This window comes from Littorina saxatilis, linkage group LG10 (genome assembly GCF_037325665.1).
Source record: "Littorina saxatilis isolate snail1 linkage group LG10, US_GU_Lsax_2.0, whole genome shotgun sequence".
NCBI classification, from domain to species: domain Eukaryota; kingdom Metazoa; phylum Mollusca; class Gastropoda; order Littorinimorpha; family Littorinidae; genus Littorina; species Littorina saxatilis.
The window spans coordinates 38,639,208-38,658,725 of NC_090254.1; the positions used below are offsets into that span (position 1 = coordinate 38,639,208).

General features: G+C 39.5%; 1 protein-coding gene across 1 annotated transcript in view; it reads left to right on the plus strand.

The window, feature by feature from the left end:
* Positions 1-3,028: 3,028 nt before the first annotated feature.
* The window catches only part of LOC138978773 (uncharacterized), a 37,597-nt gene continuing 21,107 nt past the window's right edge, over positions 3,029-19,518 (plus strand). The window contains exons 1-5 of the mRNA XM_070351559.1: positions 3,029-3,397; positions 7,585-7,914; positions 11,076-11,390; positions 12,849-12,979; positions 17,845-18,073. Coding sequence (XP_070207660.1) covers positions 3,340-3,397; positions 7,585-7,914; positions 11,076-11,390; positions 12,849-12,979; positions 17,845-18,073 — 1,063 coding nt within the window. The 5' untranslated portion in view covers positions 3,029-3,339. The remainder of the gene's footprint in view (positions 3,398-7,584; positions 7,915-11,075; positions 11,391-12,848; positions 12,980-17,844; positions 18,074-19,518) is intronic.

Below are 19,518 nucleotides of genomic sequence, written 5' to 3' on the forward strand. Positions count from 1 at the left end.
GTGTGTGTGTGTGTGTGTGTGTGTGTGTGTGTGTGTGTGTGTGTGTGTGAGAGTGGGCGTAAGTGTGTGTGTGTGTGTCTGTGTGTGTGTGAGTGGGCGTGTATGTGTGTGTGTGTGAGAGAAAGAGAGAGAGAGAGAGAGAGAGAGTCTTTTATATACATTCACAGTATGGAAAAGACATTTTCTTCACCAAACGCACCAACACTTTCATACAAAAAGAACAATTTTAGCTCTCTGGCCCATTACTATTCAGCTCTGTTTCGCTCCGAATACAAATGCAAACTGCCTCTTAGATATATCTGTTGAATGGTTGAAAAAGGGAATTAATGCAAGCATTTTTTTCAGTGGAAGCCTTCTGGTTGCCTTTGAACATGTGTCGATGTTGTAAATAGGCCAAACAAGTTAGTCAGCATTGTAAATACTTCACAAGGTTTAGTCAACATTGTAAGTATTTAACAAAGGCGTTTACTGCGTGAAGCGGGGTTCCATGATTGTGCAGTATTAAAATCTGGCAGGCAAACCTTGTATTCAACTAACATGTTACTCAACATTATGGTGTCAGTTTAAACCTCTGGGCGTAGCTGCTAACTATACATATAATCCTTATTCTATAACGGTATTGTGCATTATACAATTATCAATCATTAATAATTATATTATTAAATATTATATTATTGAATATTAATTATTGAAGTTTTGAATAGCATCAAAACGCCACTAGGTGTTTTGTTTTCTTTTGTTTGTCTTGGCAGTGAGGCAACTCCTTCTCTACCCTATACAGTGGAGTGAAAATTTATGGTGCGAACACAATGATAACAAATCTTTATTCTATAACTGTACTGAGCATTATACAATTCTCAATTGAAGGTTTGAATAGCATCAAAACGCCACTAGGTGTTTTATTTTGTTTAGTTTTCTTCTCCGTGTGGCAACTCCCTCTCTACCCTATACAGTGAAGTGAAAATTTCTGGTGCGAACACAATGATAACAAATCTTTATTCTATAACTGTATTGAGCATTATACAATTTTCAATTGAAGGTTTGAATAGCATCAGAACGCCGCTAGGTGTTTTATTTTGTTTAGTTTTCGTCTCCGTGTGGCAACTCCCTCTCTACCCTACACAGTGAAGTGGAAATTTCTGGTGCAAACACAGTGACAACAAATTGTGTTTGTGTCTGACGTCTGGCAAACAGTCAAGGCACACGATTGGCTGGCATAAATACCAATTGAATATTGTGTTTTCTTCTCCTTCAAAAACTTCGCCTCTTTGCCGTTAAAAGTTTGCTCTTTACAATTGTGACTTAGTAAACGGGTAACAGTAAGTTGCGATGAAACATATAGGCTGGTGCACTCGGTAAACCACATATTTTAGATGCTTGGCGAAAAGACTAGTTGAGCGTCTGAAATCTCTGTCACCGTTTTCGTTATCTTTGCTTGTTTGCTTTTGTAAGTGTCGTTTGGTCATCTGTCTTTCGATCAAGTACCATGTATCCAAATGGTCACCCATTATTCAAATTCTCCAAATTATTTTACAATTGTGTCACTAAAATACAGTAAATTTGCTTGAAGGCACAGTAAGCCTCCCGTAAACCATCACAGATACTGTCAGGCTTTTACACACAGTACAAACACCCTTTCGTTTAAACACTCACCGCCTGAGAACATCCTAGGTGCCCTACGTAAAGAACAAGCAATTTTCAAAGAATTTATTTTCGTGGACCCTCTGATCAGCAAATCAGGCGCCTCGTTTTGGCGCTAGAACTAACTTTTAAAATCTAGATAATAAATTGACAGCTTGTTACACAACAATTCTGAAATCATAAAAGAATTCTTTTTTCATAAAGACAAGATCATTACAATTCGAAGTTTTGAAAGTTTGAAAAAAGAAAAGCCCGAAAACGAGTCCCGCAAAACGTCTTTCTCGTAGCAGACGATCGACGGTTCTGCCTAGCGCCCGTTCCTCTGAACAGTCAACTGTGATCGCTCTAGTTCGTGTGAATCGCAACCGTTTGTTGCGTTTAGATTCAGAGGTACACAATAACGTGCTAGTGCAGATGAGCTTACAGCGAGTACCATTGAAATCACAAACTGACGATTACATTGTGAACAAGGAAACTGGATCACACGGGATCACACGGGTTCGCGATGGCTCAGGGGTAAAATAAACCACGCAAAGATAAATTCTTTGAAAATTGCTCGCTCTTTACGGAGGGCACCTAGGATGTTCAAAAGCGGTGAGTGTGTAAATGAAAGGGTGTTTGTACTGTGTGTAAAAGCCTGACAGTATCTGTGATGGTTTACGGGAGGCTTACTGTGGCTTTAACAACTAGACTTAAAGCCACCCTCCGCCTCCCGTAAACCTTCAGTGTTTGGCCACAGACACTGTCAGGCTTTTACACACAGTACACCACGAGAACTGGTGTGCGGTTTACGCAAAATAAATAGCCATCCAAGCGAACTGTGACATTTAATGCTGTTAAATGCTATTGAAAGTGTGTTCCATAACGGTCCGCGGGGTTTCATTTACTAATGCGCCTAATTGCGCCATTGGGGCATAACATATCAAAATGTCCCATTGGAATTGCCTTCAGTGCGTCAAAGGGCGCAGTGAGATTACGTACCACCGCGCCACCCCATGCACACTTTTCACGGGAGTACAATGTTCGGAATGAGCTAGGCAAAAACGCACGCCAAGCCGAGCAACTTGCGAGTTTGTAAAATGCAATGTGATTTGCTTTTAAAAAGTAATTCATTAGTATTCAACCAATTCTGCGAACTATCTGTGCTTGCGCGATTACCTCTGTGGAAACTGTCAACAGAAGCGTTATTGATCGAAACACAGACAAACACACACACACACAGCAACCGGATACACTGGCAAATTCTCATAATTATCATCATTTGGCCCTCAATAGCACTATTTTGCATCTTTCGACAAAAGCATTTTCGGACTGCCTAGCCTGCTTTGTGCGTTTTGCCTTCGACTATGTAATGTCCCATCAGAATTTGGTTGAGGGGGACACATGTCCCATTGTTTATTTCTTCCAGGTTACACCCTGATAGTTAACGGCACTTTATTGAATGTAAGAAATGCACGCGTATAGGTCTGTTCGTGTAACAGCATAAACCGGACTCCACCCCCAGTTGTATTCACGGCTTTCTAAACACGTAAACAAAAATTATTATGATGTAAATGAGGCAACAAGGGCGTTTCCCACTCTGCGCAAGTAACTACAAGTTTCGTGTTCCACTACACTTCTCGTTTGCAAAGAAGCTCCAAGGGTTATGTGGACTTGTCTCCTAAAAATTAATACATATACTGTATCAGAAAATCAAGAATGGTGTTCCCCAGGCATGTCGCTCTTTGTGTTTTGCTTTACTTTGTATCTGGAGCAGGTAAGTGTCATTTAAGGCACACGTGCTTTTTTCATGTGTCCGAACCACCCCCCGTGTATACTACATTGGGTGTGCACGTTAAAGATCCCACGATTGACAAAAGGGTCTTTCCTGGCAAAATTGCTTAGGCACAGTTAATAATTGTCTACCATACTTGGAATAAGGCCGTGAAAGGTAAATATGCGCCGACATGGCTGCAATCTACTGGCCGTATAAAATTTCATCTCACACGGCATCACTGCAGAGCGCCTAGAACTGTACCCACGGAATATGCGCGATATAAGCCTCATTGATTGATTGATGGATATTTTTATAACTTTTATAACGATTAGCTGTTGCTCGTCAGTTCTTTGTCGTTGTTGCTGTTGATGTTGTTTTGATGTGATTTTGTTTGGTTGTTGTTTATGTTGTTGTTTCTGTTGTTTCTGTTGTTGTTGTTGCTGTTGTTGTTGTTGCTGTTGTTGTTGTTATGCCTATGATCTTGTTGGTTGGTTGGTTATTGTTTTTAAAGTTCCCTTCAACCGATTTGACTATGCGGGACCGATGCAAGTACATAGGATCTGAGAACTGCAGAAAATTAAGAAAGAACACCTCATTGAAAATGAACTATACAGCTTCTGCGTACCAGGTTGGGGCTCCAAATCCAAAAACGAAACATCCCATTATACCACGATAAACATAAACAATCAAGAAAAGAATAAGCTTGTTATGCTGGGCAGCTAGGCTACAGCAAACATATTTTAAACATTGGAAATTATTTCCGAGACAAAATAAGATGAAGGTGTTTTTAAATTGATTTGGACAATTTAATTTTGATAATAATTTTTATATATTTAATTTTTAATTTTCAGAGCTTGTTTTTAATCCAAATATAACATATTTATATATTTTTGGAATCAGAAAATGATAAAAAATAAGATGTACGTAAATTTGGATCGTTTTATAAAAAAAATAATTTTTTTACAATTTTCAGATTTTTAATGACCAAACTCACTCATTAGTTTTTAAGCCACCAAGCTGAAATGCAATACCAAACCCCGGCCTTCGTCGAAGATTACTTGACCAAAATTTCAACCAATTTGGTTGAAAAATGAGAGCGTGACAGTGCCGCCTCAACTTTCACGAAAAGCCGGATATGACGTCATCAAAGACATTTATTGAAAAAATGAAAAAAAACGCATGGGGATTTCATACCCAGGAACTCTCATGTCAAATTTCATAAAGATCGGTCCAGTAGTTTAGTCTGAATCGCTCTACACACACACACACACACACAAACACACACAGACAGACACACACACACACATACACCACGACCCTCGTCTCGATTCCCCCCTCTACGTTAAAATATTTAGTCAAAACTTGACTAAATATAAAAATGGATTGAGAATAGACATTTGGTTTTTGTAGAAAAAGAACGATTTATGGACCAATGTTTGTGGAATAATGCAGGTATTGTTTAAACAAGTCGCGTAAGGCGAAAATACAATATTTAGTCAAGTAGCTGTCGAACTCACAGAATGAAACTGAACGCAATGCCATTTTTCAGCAAGACCGTATACTCGTAGCATCGTCAGTCCACCGCTCATGGCAAAGGCAGTGAAATTGACAAGAAGAGCGGGGTAGTAGTTGCGCTAAGAAGGATAGCACGCTTTTCTGTACGTCTCTTTGTTTTAACTTTCTGAGCGTGTTTTTAATCCAAACATATCATATCTATATGTTTTTGGAATCAGGAACCGACAAGGAATAAGATGAAAATGTTTTTAAATTGATTTGGACAATTTAATTTTGATAATAATTTTTATATATTTAATTTTCAGAGCTTCTTTTTAATCCGAATATAACATATTTATATGTTTTTGGAATCAGCAAATGATGGAGAATAAGATAAACGTAAATTTGGATCGTTTTATAAATTTTTATTTTTTTTTACAATTTTCAGATTTTTAATGACCAAAGTCATCAATTAATTTTTAAGCCACCAAGCTGAAATGCAATACCGAACCCCGGGCTTCGTCGAAGATTACTTGACGAAAATTTCAACCAATTTGGTTGAACAATGAGGGCGTGACAGTGCCGCCTCAACTTTCACGAAAAGCCGGATATGACGTCATCAAAGACATTTATCCAAAAAATGAAAAAAACGTTCGGGGATTTCATACCCAGGAACTCTCATGTCAAATTTCATAAAGATCGGTCCAGTAGTTTAGTCTGAATCGCTCTACACACACACACAGACACACACACACACACACGCACACACGCACACACACACGCACATACACCACGACCCTCGTTTCGATTCCCCCTCGATGTTAAAATATTTAGTCAAAACTTGACTAAATATAAAAAAAGAATGTTTTGTGTTTTGAAAATCGGATTAAAGCTGATGTGAATGCTGTACGTGATGTATAGATAGACAATAATATTGCCCCGTATGAACAGATTTGTACCATTGTTAGTTATAGCGCCACACGGCTTTTTGAGTATAATGCTTTGCACACGCCCCTCCGCGCGCCAGCGGAAACGCAAGCGACGAATCTGGGCCCTAGCCCTGTCTACAAGACCTGTTAAAAAACCTTTCCCCCAAACAGTTCCGCACTATTTTAACAAAAGCAAAAGCAAGCGCACCCTGTTCTGTAACATTTTGGTTTCATAAATATAATATTTCCATTGATGAGAAATATTGGCTCTTGGCAACTAAATGTACAAGCGAGGAAAGATTAAAGTTGCTTCAATGGAATTTATTACATAAGGCCAAAAAAAAAAAAAGGTCTGTTTACAGTAACCCGACCGACCCTAGTTTTTTCGCGCGACCCTAGACTTTTTTTTTTGGCATTTGGGGGAAAAAAAGAAAAAAAATCTTGTTTTTTTGGCAAAATAACGTAAAAATATGGGTTTTTTTGGGGAAAAAAAAAAAATTTCCCGACCTACCGACCCTATTTTTTTGGCCTATGTTACCGTAAACAGACCTTTTTTTTTTTTGGCCTAATATTTACCCCACAAACAATTTACTCCTAGCTCCACAAGATGAAGTTGAAAGAAAATAATTTGTGTAGTCTTTGCAACGAAATAAATTACCGGTATATTGAAAACTTTTTTTTGAAATGTAAAAAATGAAGTTATTTTAGGAACATGTTATTAGATGTAATTTTTAGATAATACAATTTTTTTTATATTAACAGAACATGATGTATTGTTTGGTTATTTACCAGGAATGCATACCCCAACAACCAAATTATAAATCATATTTTGCTGATAGCAAATGAATGTGTATTAGTAAGTTTAGATATGGTAGGCCTATAGATTTAAATGTAATGTTTAATTGCGAATTAGGGATGAGACGTTTGAGTATTTTGTAAATGAAAATGTTTAAGTAAAAAAAATATAATAAAACAAGAGGCGAAGCCATCAAGGCTCACGTAAGAAATCGACAAACAGTAACACAAACTCAATCACTCCGTCACACATACACACACACACACACACACACACACACACACACACACACACACACACACACACACACACACACACACACACACACACACACACACACACACACACACACACACACACACACACACAGAAAGAGAATAGGTGAAACTGTGCAAGAAAGCGAGACACTAGATCTAGATCTGTCTGTCTGCATGTACACTAGTTTCGGCCCGCTCAAAATAATAATGACCGAGACTTTCAGTACTTCCTTCGCGTGACGTCTAACCCTCTTACGTCATAATGTGACGTCAATGTAATGTGACGTCTTCAAATGTTAGAGTTTCTACCACAGACATACACACGCACAAACACACACACACACACACACGCACACACACACGCACGCACAGACAGACAAAGTTACGATCGCATAAGCTACACTTACGTGAGCCAACAATAAAAAGAATAAGCTGACAAAAAGGTAATCAATTCAACGTATAATTCTATTCATAATAATCAGCCCACACATTTTTCGTTTTCATTTTGTTCTTCATTCTGTTATATATAAATTACAAACGTTTTTCAGTTGGATTATTGCATTTTGTAAATGTATTCTCTGAAAAGCCGCTGTGACTGTGGTGTTTTGTGTACTGTGTGTGCATGTTTTTATTTCACTGAGTGTCTTATAGACTAAATGTATTGGCTATGTATTCTGGACATTCCATTAGAAAAATCAGTATTATTTGCAGAGTCAGTCAAATTGTGGGATTGTGGAAGCTTCGTGGAGGACGTTGAGAGCCCTATAGTGTATTGTTACGCTGATTTATTGCCAAGCATTGTCAACTGGACACTGTTCAATGAAGCAGGGGTGACGCGTTACCTGGGAGCCTGCAATGGGTATGACAGCTGTTCTTCTGACTATAACTCCTCAACATTGACGTTGAATTCGCTGAATCATCCCCCCAACTACAACATACTGTTCCCACAAATACATCGTGAGTTTTCCGGTACTTTGATGTGTCAGGGAACATTGGCCAACGGTACCGTGATCTCGGACACCTGTGAGCTCAAACTAGTGCGTGAGTATAAACACTTGTCTTTGTGTAGATCACCAGGTGAGTCACAAAGCTTGAAGTCTGTGCACTCAAATTTGAACATATTCAGGGCTCTCCAAAGTCTGCGTTCCTACGTCCTTTACGCACTATACAGAAGACAAAAAAGGGTTTGAAATTGTTGAATGGGGTCGCGTGACGCACTAAACTTGACAATTGCGGGTCTTGGATCGCACAGATGTGTGTTATCATGCGTACCGTCGGTACTAAAGTTATTGTCTGCTAGTTTTAATACTGAATAGACAAGAACGTATTTCACTGTATTTCAAAGACGATAAAAATGTCCTGCCGGATTTCTATCGACCCAAATATTAAATAATACTTTTGTGAAGGTTTCACAGAACTGCTACCCCCCCCCCCCCCCCCCTATTTTTGGGGCCATCTAAAATTCCGCTTGTACCGCCTTAACAATTTTAAATGGGGGTCCCGCGGGACTCTTTATGTAGATCGTCGGTGAGAATCTCTCTCTCTCTCTCTCTCTCTCTCTCTCTCTCTCTCTCTCTCTCTCTCTCTCTCTCTCTCCAGTCTCTCTCCAGTCTCTCTCTCTCTCTCTCTCTCCAGTCTCTCTCTCTCTCTCTCTCTCTCTCTCTCTCTCTCTCTCTCTCTCTCTCTCTCTCTCTCTCTCTCTCTCTCTCTCTCTTCCATTGCCAGTATGGGGTAACCTCCTCACTGCTGCACTTTTTTGTAAAGTGCAATATTTTGTAAAGTTCCATCATCATAATTTCTCTCTCTCTCTCTCTTTCTCTCTCTCTCTCTCTCTCTCTTCATTGCCAGTATGGGGTAACCTCCTCACTGCTGCACTTTTTTGTAAAGTTCCATCATCATCACTTCTCTCTCTTTTCTCTCTCTCTCTCTCTCTCTCTCTCTCTCTCTCTCTCTCTCTCTCTCTCTCTCTCTCTCTCTCTCTCTCTCTCTCTCTCACTGTTCCCGCCCTCCCCCTGTCTTCTATCAACGTGTCTTCCCAGCATGCCCATCATTTCTTTCTCTCTCTCTTGTACACACACACACACATACACACACACATTATTCCAGGTATCGTAAGCAAGTTATGGGAAATTTGGTATCTTCCATAACTACATCTTTGAAAACAAGACTGTAGCATTAAGACTGGCAAATAGTTCATCCGCCCACAGTAACTGAAAGCAAGGATAAAAGGACATTGTGAACGGAGACAACAAAAACATTGTACCTAATCAACACCAATTCAACAACAAAACAATACCTCGAAATAAAAGGGGAGTAACTCATCATTGCATGGTTTATGTTGAATGAAGTTCAATAAGTGTTACCTTCCCTTGAAATGGATACACTTATTTAGCACCAATAGTTTACCTACCGTGTACCTCCCGGGCGTGGCTTAGGTTTGAGGAGTATGCAAATGAGATATACCTATCAGGAACCAAATTGTACATATCGTGTACCAAAAGAACAACAACTAGTCGCGTAAGGCGAAAATACAACATTTAGTCAAGTAGCTGTCGAACTCACAGAATGAAACTGAACGCAATGCAACGCAGCAAGACCGTATACTCGTAGCATCGTCAGTCCACCGCTCATGGAATCAGGAACCGACAAGGAATAAGATGAAAGTGTTTTTAAATTGATTTCAAAAATTTAATTTTGATCATAATTTTTATATTTTTAATTTTCAGAGCTTGTTTTTAATCCAAATATAACATATTTATATGTTTTTTGAATCAGAAAATGATGGAAAATAAGCCGAACGTAAATTTGAATCGTTTTATAAAAAAATAATTTTTTTACAATTTTCAGATTTTTAATGACCAAAGTCATTAATTAATTTTTAAGCCACCAAGCTGAAATGCAATACCGAAGTCCGGGCTTTGTCGAAGATTACTTGACCAAAATGTCAACCAATTTGGTTGAAAAATGAGAGCGTGACAGTGCCGCCTCAACTTTCACGAAAAGCCGGATATGACGTCATCAAAGACATTTATCGAAAAAATGAAAAAAATGTTCGGGGATATCAATCTGAGGAACTCTCATGTCAAATTTCATAAAGATCGTTTGGTCTGTATCGCTCTACACGCACGCACACACACATACACACACACACACACACACACACACACACACACACACGCACACACACACACACACACACATACACACACACAGACAGCCACACATACACCACGACCCTCGTCTCGATTCCCCCCTCTACGTTAAAACATTTAGTCAAAACTTGACTAAATGTAAAAAGACATCAAGGGGCGGAGCTAATTTTCATATCATGAGTCTCATATTGTTGTACTTATTTGGTACTTAGGTTTACTTGGGGGAGCTTTGAATATCCTTCTCAAAAGACGCATGTCAGTGATGAACATGTCCCTAAGAGCTTTTGGTTATGTACTTAAGCTTTGTCATTGAGTAACGTACCCAAGGGTAAAAATGATGAACATGTCAGTGATGAACATGTTCATAAGAGTTATAGGTTAGTTACCGAAGCTTTGTCATTGAGTAACGTACCCAAGGGTAAACATGATTAACATGTCAGTGAGCAGCACTAGAAGAGTTCTCACTTAATTTCTACCGTTCATTACTGGTTGCAAAACGAAGCCCGGTAAGAACTGTACAAGCTGTACAAGATAATGCTTAGAAAAAAATTGAAAATTGAAAAAACACACACGCGTGTATAATCTGTTATCCTGCAACCATCAAGTAATGTCAAACCCACTGATGAAAAATTGCACACAGGAAACATTGCTAACAGGAAATACATTCATTTCTCTGCCATATGTTAATAGAAATAACAATACCAACTTAGGACTCGCTCACCTTTCATAATGGAGTTTTTCGACCAGCGTGGAGTGGGAATGGGATCAAACGCAACGCGCTGATCAGACTTGAAGACACAGTAAGCACTAGGATTGTGTTTGAGGCAGTAGAAACAGTAAATAAACTCTCCCTGCTTGATCCCTGCGCCATTCGCACTTTCAACCCTGATTGGCTCTCGCTTCATCTCGCTTGATCCCATTCCCACAACACGCTGGTCGAAAAAACTCCAGTTAGCGTTAATTACCAAAGGTAAGCTCGTCTCAACTTGGTTATTTGTCTGTGTTTCTGATTGTCACTGTGTTTAATTCTGAGCCTTTTCAAATTCACAGGTGTTAAGATTACATCAGTTGATGTGCTGGATGGTGACTCAGGGTACGTGGAGTGCACCAATTACCCATACGCTCTCAGCACAGTGACGTGGACTCTGACCACTGACTCTGGACAGCCACTGGACCTGGGAACCTGCACAGATGTCAATAACTGCAGCTCACCGCACTCTCCTAACATAGACCTGACAAGGCCGAGCAATGACAGTAGTCGCGTTGATTTTGAAAGGGTCAACAGAACCCTCCAGGGTCAGCTGTCTTGCTCCATCGCATTTGCCCAGTTACGATACACAGACACTAGAACCCTGAATGTCTACCGTAAGTATTTAATGCATAAAGTTGCTTTATCTTGCATGCGTGAGAGTGACCTTCCATATGTGCTTTATAAACTAATCTATTCACACGTGTGTTTGTCATGTAAATGAAGTTAGGTCACACTACAGTCTGGTTGAGACCTCAGAAGTAATTTGTCACTGTTGGTTATAACAATGTTACTGAGGCAAACTTGTTTTTCGAAATACTTTGTTGTTTCCTCTGTAAGAATTTGAGAATTTCCAGGTGCCGTAAATAATTTCTTTATCGCTTTTGACGTCAGAAATTTCACGTTTGAAAAGAAGCTTCGGCAAATTTGACACGCCGACCTCAGTGACACAACAGCACAAAGTTGATATTTTTTTCTTTTTGTGTCGTCATTCTTAAGACAAATGGTTTCCTCTTTTCTTTGGAACCGAACACATTATTTTCAAAATTCACAGGCACACTGTTTAAACTAAATCCTCGCAATGTCAGAAAAGGCAGACTACTCTCGATTCGAATAAATGATTGCCACGTCGAGTAAAATTTACTTTCTTTACTTTATTTGCTGTTCAACGTCGTTTTCAACCACGAAGGTTATATCGCGACGGGGGAAGGGGGGAGATGGGATAGAGCCACTTGTTAATTGTTTCTTGTTCACAAAAGCACTAATAAAAAAATTGCTCCAGGGGCTTGCAACGTAGTACAATATATGACCTTACTGGGAGAATGCAAGTTTCCAGTACAAAGGACTTAACATTTCTTACATACTGCTTGACTAAAATCTTTACAAAAATTGACTATATTCTATACAAGAAACACTTAACAAGGGTAAAAGGAGAAACAGAATCCGTTAGTCGCCTCTTACGACATGCTGGGGAGCATCGGGTAAATTCTTCCCCCTAACCCGCGGGGGATGTCGAGTGAAATGGTTGAAGTTCGAAAGTAAGCCAATTCCATGCGAGGAAAAAGTCACACAATTGTAGATTGTAGGATAAACAGTGCCGGTGTGCAAGAGTCGAGGCGAGGGTCTTTAAGTCCGGGGTAAACTGCCCTCAAATTCTGTTTATCCCGGGCCAAAGTCTCTTAACTCCACTCCTGCATAACGACCAAGAACATGGCTTGCTGTGTCATGCCAGGTTTACACTCGTAGTTGTTTTTCTAATTATTGAAAAGCTCGCTTTCGCTATATTTAATCAAAAACTCTCTCTCTCTCTCTCTCTCTCTCTCTCTCTCTCTCTCTCTCTCAGTACTTATGTTCAAACAATAACTCCAGGCGACCGCTATAATTATCCTCTCATTGTTGAAAAAGGGCGAATAAACAATCTTGAACATGGGGGCATCAGCTAACGGCGAAAATGTTAAATCCCTAAAGCAATTGCCATTCAGAAAATGTTCAATTATTCTTCAAAGGCTTACAAAATTAGAAATGCTGATCTTGAAAACTTTTCAAAACAGTCCTGTAATGTTCACTGTGTACAGATCCGGCCACGGTGAACAACTGCGGTGTTGACATCAGCCGTCACAACTGGTCAGCCATCCTGTCCTGTGACATTACTGACGTGTTCTCGTCCGCTGGAGTGTACAATTTTCACATGACCCAAATTGTTTTAGTGAGTACAGTACTGGGCCATGGTGGTGGCAATAGGGGCAGAGTTGGACTTGAGTCATGAGCAGATCGTGACAGCTAGCAGCAATCCTGTAACGATTTAACTAAAGCAAATCTCAAAACATCTTTCTTTCTTTGTTTGGTGTTTAACGTCGTTTTTAACCACGAAGGTTATATCGCGACGGGGACAGGGGGGGAGATGGAATAGAGCCACTTGTTAATTGTTTCGTGTTCACAAAAACACTAATAAAAAAATTGCTCCAGGGGCTTGCAACGTAGTACAATATATTACCTTACTGGGAGAATGCAAGTTTCCAGTACAAAGGACATAACATTTCTTACATACTGCTTGACTAAAATCTTTACAAACATTGACTATATTCTATACAAGAAACACTTAACAAGGGTAAAAGGAGAAACAGAATCCGTTAGTCGCCTCTTACGACATGCTGGGGAGCATCGGGTAAATTCTTCCCCCTAACCCGCGGGGGGTAAATCTCAAAACAGATAGACTGCTAACGTTCCAAAATTCAGAATAAAAAACAACGACAAGAACACTATATGTTATTGGAACGTTTTATTTATCACACACAAAAACGTTATATTTACTGTACTATCAACCAAGTGGGGCAGACAAGCACGTATAATATAGGTCTATGAACTTATCTCAAATTTTAAAAGTACCTCGCTGAAAATAAAACGTTTTGTGTTTCATAAATTAAACGTTCCAATAAACTTTAATTCTTGTGGGTTTTTTATTCTATAAAAAGGCTGACCGTCAGAAACTGAATTTCGCTTACATTCATCATTGGTTGGCAAGAAAAATGTATTTTGTAATGTACAATCATCAGTAATTTACTCCGTCTCGACGTTACATATTTAGAAGACATTGGTAACAGTCTTTTGGGTTATTGAAAATAGTCCGAATACAAAAAGGCAAAGGCAAAAAATCCACTGACAAACAAAGTCACACAAAAAACACACATTTTGTTGCAATGCAAAACAAGACAAGCAACGGAAATGAATTGTCTGTGACGGAATATTTGACTCACTGGACGAGACAACGTACTTAGGCGAATTTGACGAACGGCCAAACTGAAAATTTACACTTAGAAAAGGTATTTATTTACGATATGCTTTGTTGGTATGGACAAGTACGAACAAATATATGTTATGATTTCAATTTGTAACGCCTCGTATGTAGGTCTGAGATCCTGAAAGTTACAAGGAATTCCACCGGATCCTTACTGAAATACAGCGCACATTGTCATGATAACCCGCACAATATTGACGTACAAACTTCCCCTTTTTGACCGCTCATGCGATCTACACTTGCATCAGTAGAAATGACATAACCCAAGAAATACGCAGGATAAGTAAACAAAGCGACCTGTTCTGCGTAGATATGTGATTTTGCTCTCTCCTCGTCTGTTAATGTTGCCAAGTTGTGACTATTCTGATTTTTCGTCGATTTTTTAATTGGTACCTTATGGTGGCATTTTTTTCAGCTGTTTCTTTAAAAACTATTAAAAAAAAGTCGCGTAAGGCGAAATTACTACATTTAGTCAAGCTGTGGAACTCACAGAATGAAACTGAACGCACTGCAATTTTTCACAATGACCATAGTTCGCAGCTTGTGCAAAACGGAGTGAAACTGACGATCCTGTTCAGCGCGGTAGTGGTTTCGCTGTGCTGCATAGCACGATTTTCTGTACCTCTCTTCGTTGGAACTTTCTGAGCGTGTTTTTAATCCAAACATATCATATCTATATATAGCTATTCTGATGAACACGTGGGGGAATTCGGGGGCTGTGATTGGATGGTCTCTTCCGATCATCAAAGCATAATGCGTCGGAAGTCGGCCATTTTACTCAATATCCAAAAGCATATACACCAGTTAACAGTTTCGGCACTTACATGGTACAAAGAAGGAAAACTCACGTGATACCCAAAGCGATTCTGGTTTAACGAGAAATTTCGGTCGAGCAACCGCTGCATCGTCTGCTCAACGTGATGGTAGCAATTGAACGGGACGGTGTGTTTTCCTCTACGTTTTAACAAAAACCTCACGTTACATCCAAATTAGCGATGGCGTCAACATGCTGTGTTATTGGTTGCAGTAATGGGAGTAACCGACTTAAAAAATGGTGGTCGGAAGATTGCAAAATTCATTACGTGCCTCGACGGTCGTTAGTGTGTGGTTGCGAATCACCATTCAGGTGGGCACACACGTCAGAATAGAAATAGAACAGAAGCGGCAACGCCTCTTCGCAAGGGCGAACTGTTGGTTCAAGCCCGTCATTGCGTCCGCCATGTTGATGTGTTTGCAGCCGTCTCGGTCTAAGCCACTCACAACACTGAAAGGTTATTTACACAAAATTTAACGTTTAGGTATCTCGGAGGTTTTTCAAGCTAGATACCTCTGAAACTCTGTACACTGTCCAAGTTTGATGATCTTACAAAGTGACCCCAGTTTGGTTGACCCTCGTCAAGTATTGGGGTCACAGCGGGGTCATGTTCGTCAGTTCATAATTAAACTTAACGTTGAGGTTATCTTGGAGGTTTTTCAAGCTAGACCTCTGAAACTTTGTACACTGTCAGAGTTTGATGATCTTACAAAGTGACCCCAGTTTGGTTGCCCCTCGTCAAATATTGGGGTCACAGTGGGGTCATGTTCGTTTCATAAAAAACTTAACGTTGAGGTTATCTCGGATGTTTTTGAATCTAGGGCTTTGATACTTTGCAGATATCTAGGGATTGATAATCTACCGTATACCAACTTGACATAAGTTAGATTGACCCTCGTCAACTTTTGGGGTCACAGGGGGTCATGTGCGATTCATAATAAGTCAACATTGACGTTATCTCGGGCGTTTGTGAAGCTAGAGCTTTGAAACTTTAAACACTTGAAGGGTTTGATAATGTTCCGATGTGACCCTAGTTTGGTTGACCCCCGTCACATTTTGGGGTCACAGTGGGGTCATCATTGTAAAAGCTTTACATTGAGGTTTTTTACACACTGACACACACACACACACACACACACTGACACACACACATACACATAATACGCTTGGTCAGCAATGTCATCACTTCTCTGATATTCTCCACAGTTTACAAAACCAACCAATTCATCTTTATTGTGATTGTATGAAAGGGCCTTGGTCACTGTCATCCCATCCAAAGAGAGGGTCACTCTTTTTATATTTAGTCAAGTTTTGACTAAATATTTTAACGTAGAGGGGGGAATCGAGACGAGGGTCGTGGTGTATGTGTGTGTGTGTGTGTGTGTGTGTGTGTGTGTGTGTGTGTGTGTGTGTGTGTGTGTCTGTCTGTGTGTGTGTGTAGAGCGATTCAGACTAAACTGCTGGACCGATCTTTATGAAATTTGACATGAGAGTTCCTGGGTATGAAATCCCCGAACGTGTTTTTCATTTTTTGGATAAATGTCTTTGATGACGTCATATCCGGCTTTTCGTGAAAGTTGAGGCGGCACTGTCACGCCCTCATTTTTCAACCAAATTGGTTGAAATTTTGGTCAAGTAATCTTCGACAAAGCCCGGACTTCGGTATTGCATTTCAGCTTGGTGGCTTAAAAATTAATTAATGACTTTGGTCATTAAACATCTGAAAATTGTAAAAAAAAATAAAAATTTATAAAACGATCCAAATTTACGTTTATCTTATTTTCCATCATTTGCTGATTCCAAAAACATATAAATATGTTATATTCGGATTAAAAACAAGCTCTGAAAATTAAATATATAAAAATTATTATCAAAATTAAATTGTCCAAATCAATTTAAAAACACTTTCATCTTATTCCTTGTCGGTTCCTGATTCCAAAAACATATAGATATGATATGTTTGGATTAAAAACACGCTCAGAAAGTTAAAACCAAGAGAGGTACAGAAAAGCGTGCTATCCTTCTTAGCGCAACTACTACCCCGCTCTTCTTGTCAATTTCACTGCCTTTGCCATGAGCGGTGGACTGACGATGGTACGAGTATACGGTCTTGCTGAAAAATGGCATTGCGTTCCGTTTCATTCTGTGAGTTCGACAGCTACTTGACTAAATTAATGTTGTATTTTCGCCTTACGCGACTTGTTTCATGCTCTTGGAGTGCAAGTGTTCTCAACCGAACCATTTCTAATAGAGCAGGACACAAACCGACCTGTGTCAGTACAGTTGAAAATCTCCTTCTCAGGGTGCTTGGGTGAGGGAGAAGAAATCCTGATGATCGAAGAACAGCGTAGGCTGAAGTACTTCCGAAATAAACTGCTAGACAAACCTCGAGTGCTTCTTTCTCGTTTGTCCAATTAATTTTCTTTGTCTTTTTCAACAAAATCTTCATCAAAGCTGCTGGCCCTGGTGGAAGATTGGACAGCAGCTTTTCTGTTGTGGTTTTCTTTTCCAGCTCTTGGCGGGCGATCACTGTAGCATGTTTCATTAATTTTTAAGCCACCAAGCTGAAATGCAATACCGAAGTCCGGCCTTCGTCGAAGATTGCTGGGCCAAAATGTCAATCAATTTGATTGAAAAATGAGGGTGTGACAGTGCCGCCTCAACTTTTACAAAAAGCCGGATATGACGTCATCAAAGACATTTATCAAGAAAATGACAAAAACGTCCGGGGATATCATACCCAGGAACTCTCATGTCCAATTTCATAAAGATCGGTCCAGTATTTTACTCTCAATCGCTCCACACACACACACACACGCACACACACACATACACCACGACCCTCGTCTCGATTCCCCCTCTACGTTAAAACATTTAGTCAAAACTTGACTAAATGTAAAAAGTTACCCATGAGTAGTTGGCTCAGTACAGTAAAAAAAAATAATATATATATATTTTTCAGGACGGTTTTACTTTGAAAGACGAAGACGTGTTTGATGGTCGTCGTTCTTATCGTGACGGGTTGACAAGCTACGTCAGCAATACTGACAACCAGGTGTACTATAGGGGAACCCTGACCTACTCCTGGCACCTCCTCCCTGTTACTCGCCTGACCACGGGTTTCTTAGTTTACGTCCACGATGGCCATTCTGTCTCCGGTTTTACTTCCATAAACAAATTCATCACTATTGGTAAGCATAAATCGGGATGAGAATGATTGGGGCTTGGGGTGGCCTAAGCGAGAGAGAGAGAGAGAGAGAGAGAGAGAGAGAGAGAGAGAGAGAGAGAGGGAGAGAGAGAGAGAGAGAGAGAGAGAGAGAGAGAGAGAGAGAGAGAGAGAGAGAGAGAGAGAGAGAGAGAGAGAGAGAGAACTCAGAACTCAGAACGGTTTATTGTACTAACGCCACAGACCCATATACAAACCAAGGGGAATGGGGGAAGAACAAAAAACAGAAACAACACAACAACAACGACAACAACCATGAAATAAATACGTGAAAAACATTACTGCTACTTGAACTCCGAAACATTAAACTTCAACGTATTCATTTACAATATACATATGAAAACAATTGTCTTCGTCTGATTGCATAATTACATTTAGTCAAGTTTTGACTAAATGTTTTAACATAGAGGGGGAATCGAGACGATCAGGGTCGTGGTGTATATGTGTCTGTGTGTGTGTCTGTCTGTCTGTGCGTGTGTGTGTGTAGAGCGATTCAGACTAAACTACTGGACCGATCTTTATGGAATTTAACATAAGAGTTCCTGGGAATGATATCCCCGGACGTTTTTTTCATTTTTTCAATAAATACCTTTGATGACGTCATATCCGGCTTTTTGTAAAAGTTGAGGCGGCACTGTCACACCCTCATTTTTCAATCAAATTGATTGAAATTTTGGCAAAGCAATCGTCGACAATTGCCGGACTTCGGTATTGCATTTCAGCTTAGTGGCTTAAAAACTAATGAATGAGTTTGGTCATTAAAAATCGGAAACTTGTAATTAAAACTATTTTTTTTATTAAACGATCCAAAAACAATTTCATCTTATTTTTCGTCATTTTCTGATTCCAAAAACATATAAATATGTTATATTTGGATTACAAACAAGCTCTGAAAATTAGAAATATGAAAATTATGATTAAAATTAATTTTCCGAAATCTATTTAAAAACAATTTCATCTTATTCCTTGTCGGTCCCTGATTCCAAAAACATATAGATATGATATGTTAGGATTAAAAACAAACTCAGTAAGCTAAAAAGAATAGACATACAGAAAAGCGTGTTTTCCTGCTCAGCGCGACCACTACCGCACTATTCTGCATGGCTTGTCGATTTCACTGCCTTTGCCACGAGCGGTGGACTGACGAAACTACGAGTATGCCGTCTTGGTGAAAAAAGCAGTGCGTTCAGTTTCATTCTGTGAGTTCGACAGCTTGACTAAATGTTGTTATTTCGCCATACGCGACTTGTACATTGTTTATACATTTTGCAAGGGATCTACACCGTATGGAGTCTCTACATCTTAATACTGAAGAAAGTGGCACATTTCCAAAAGTATTAAGAAATCTCATTCTCAAATCAGAATACAATGGACAGTGTAATAAAAAGTGGTGTTCATTCTCTTCCACAT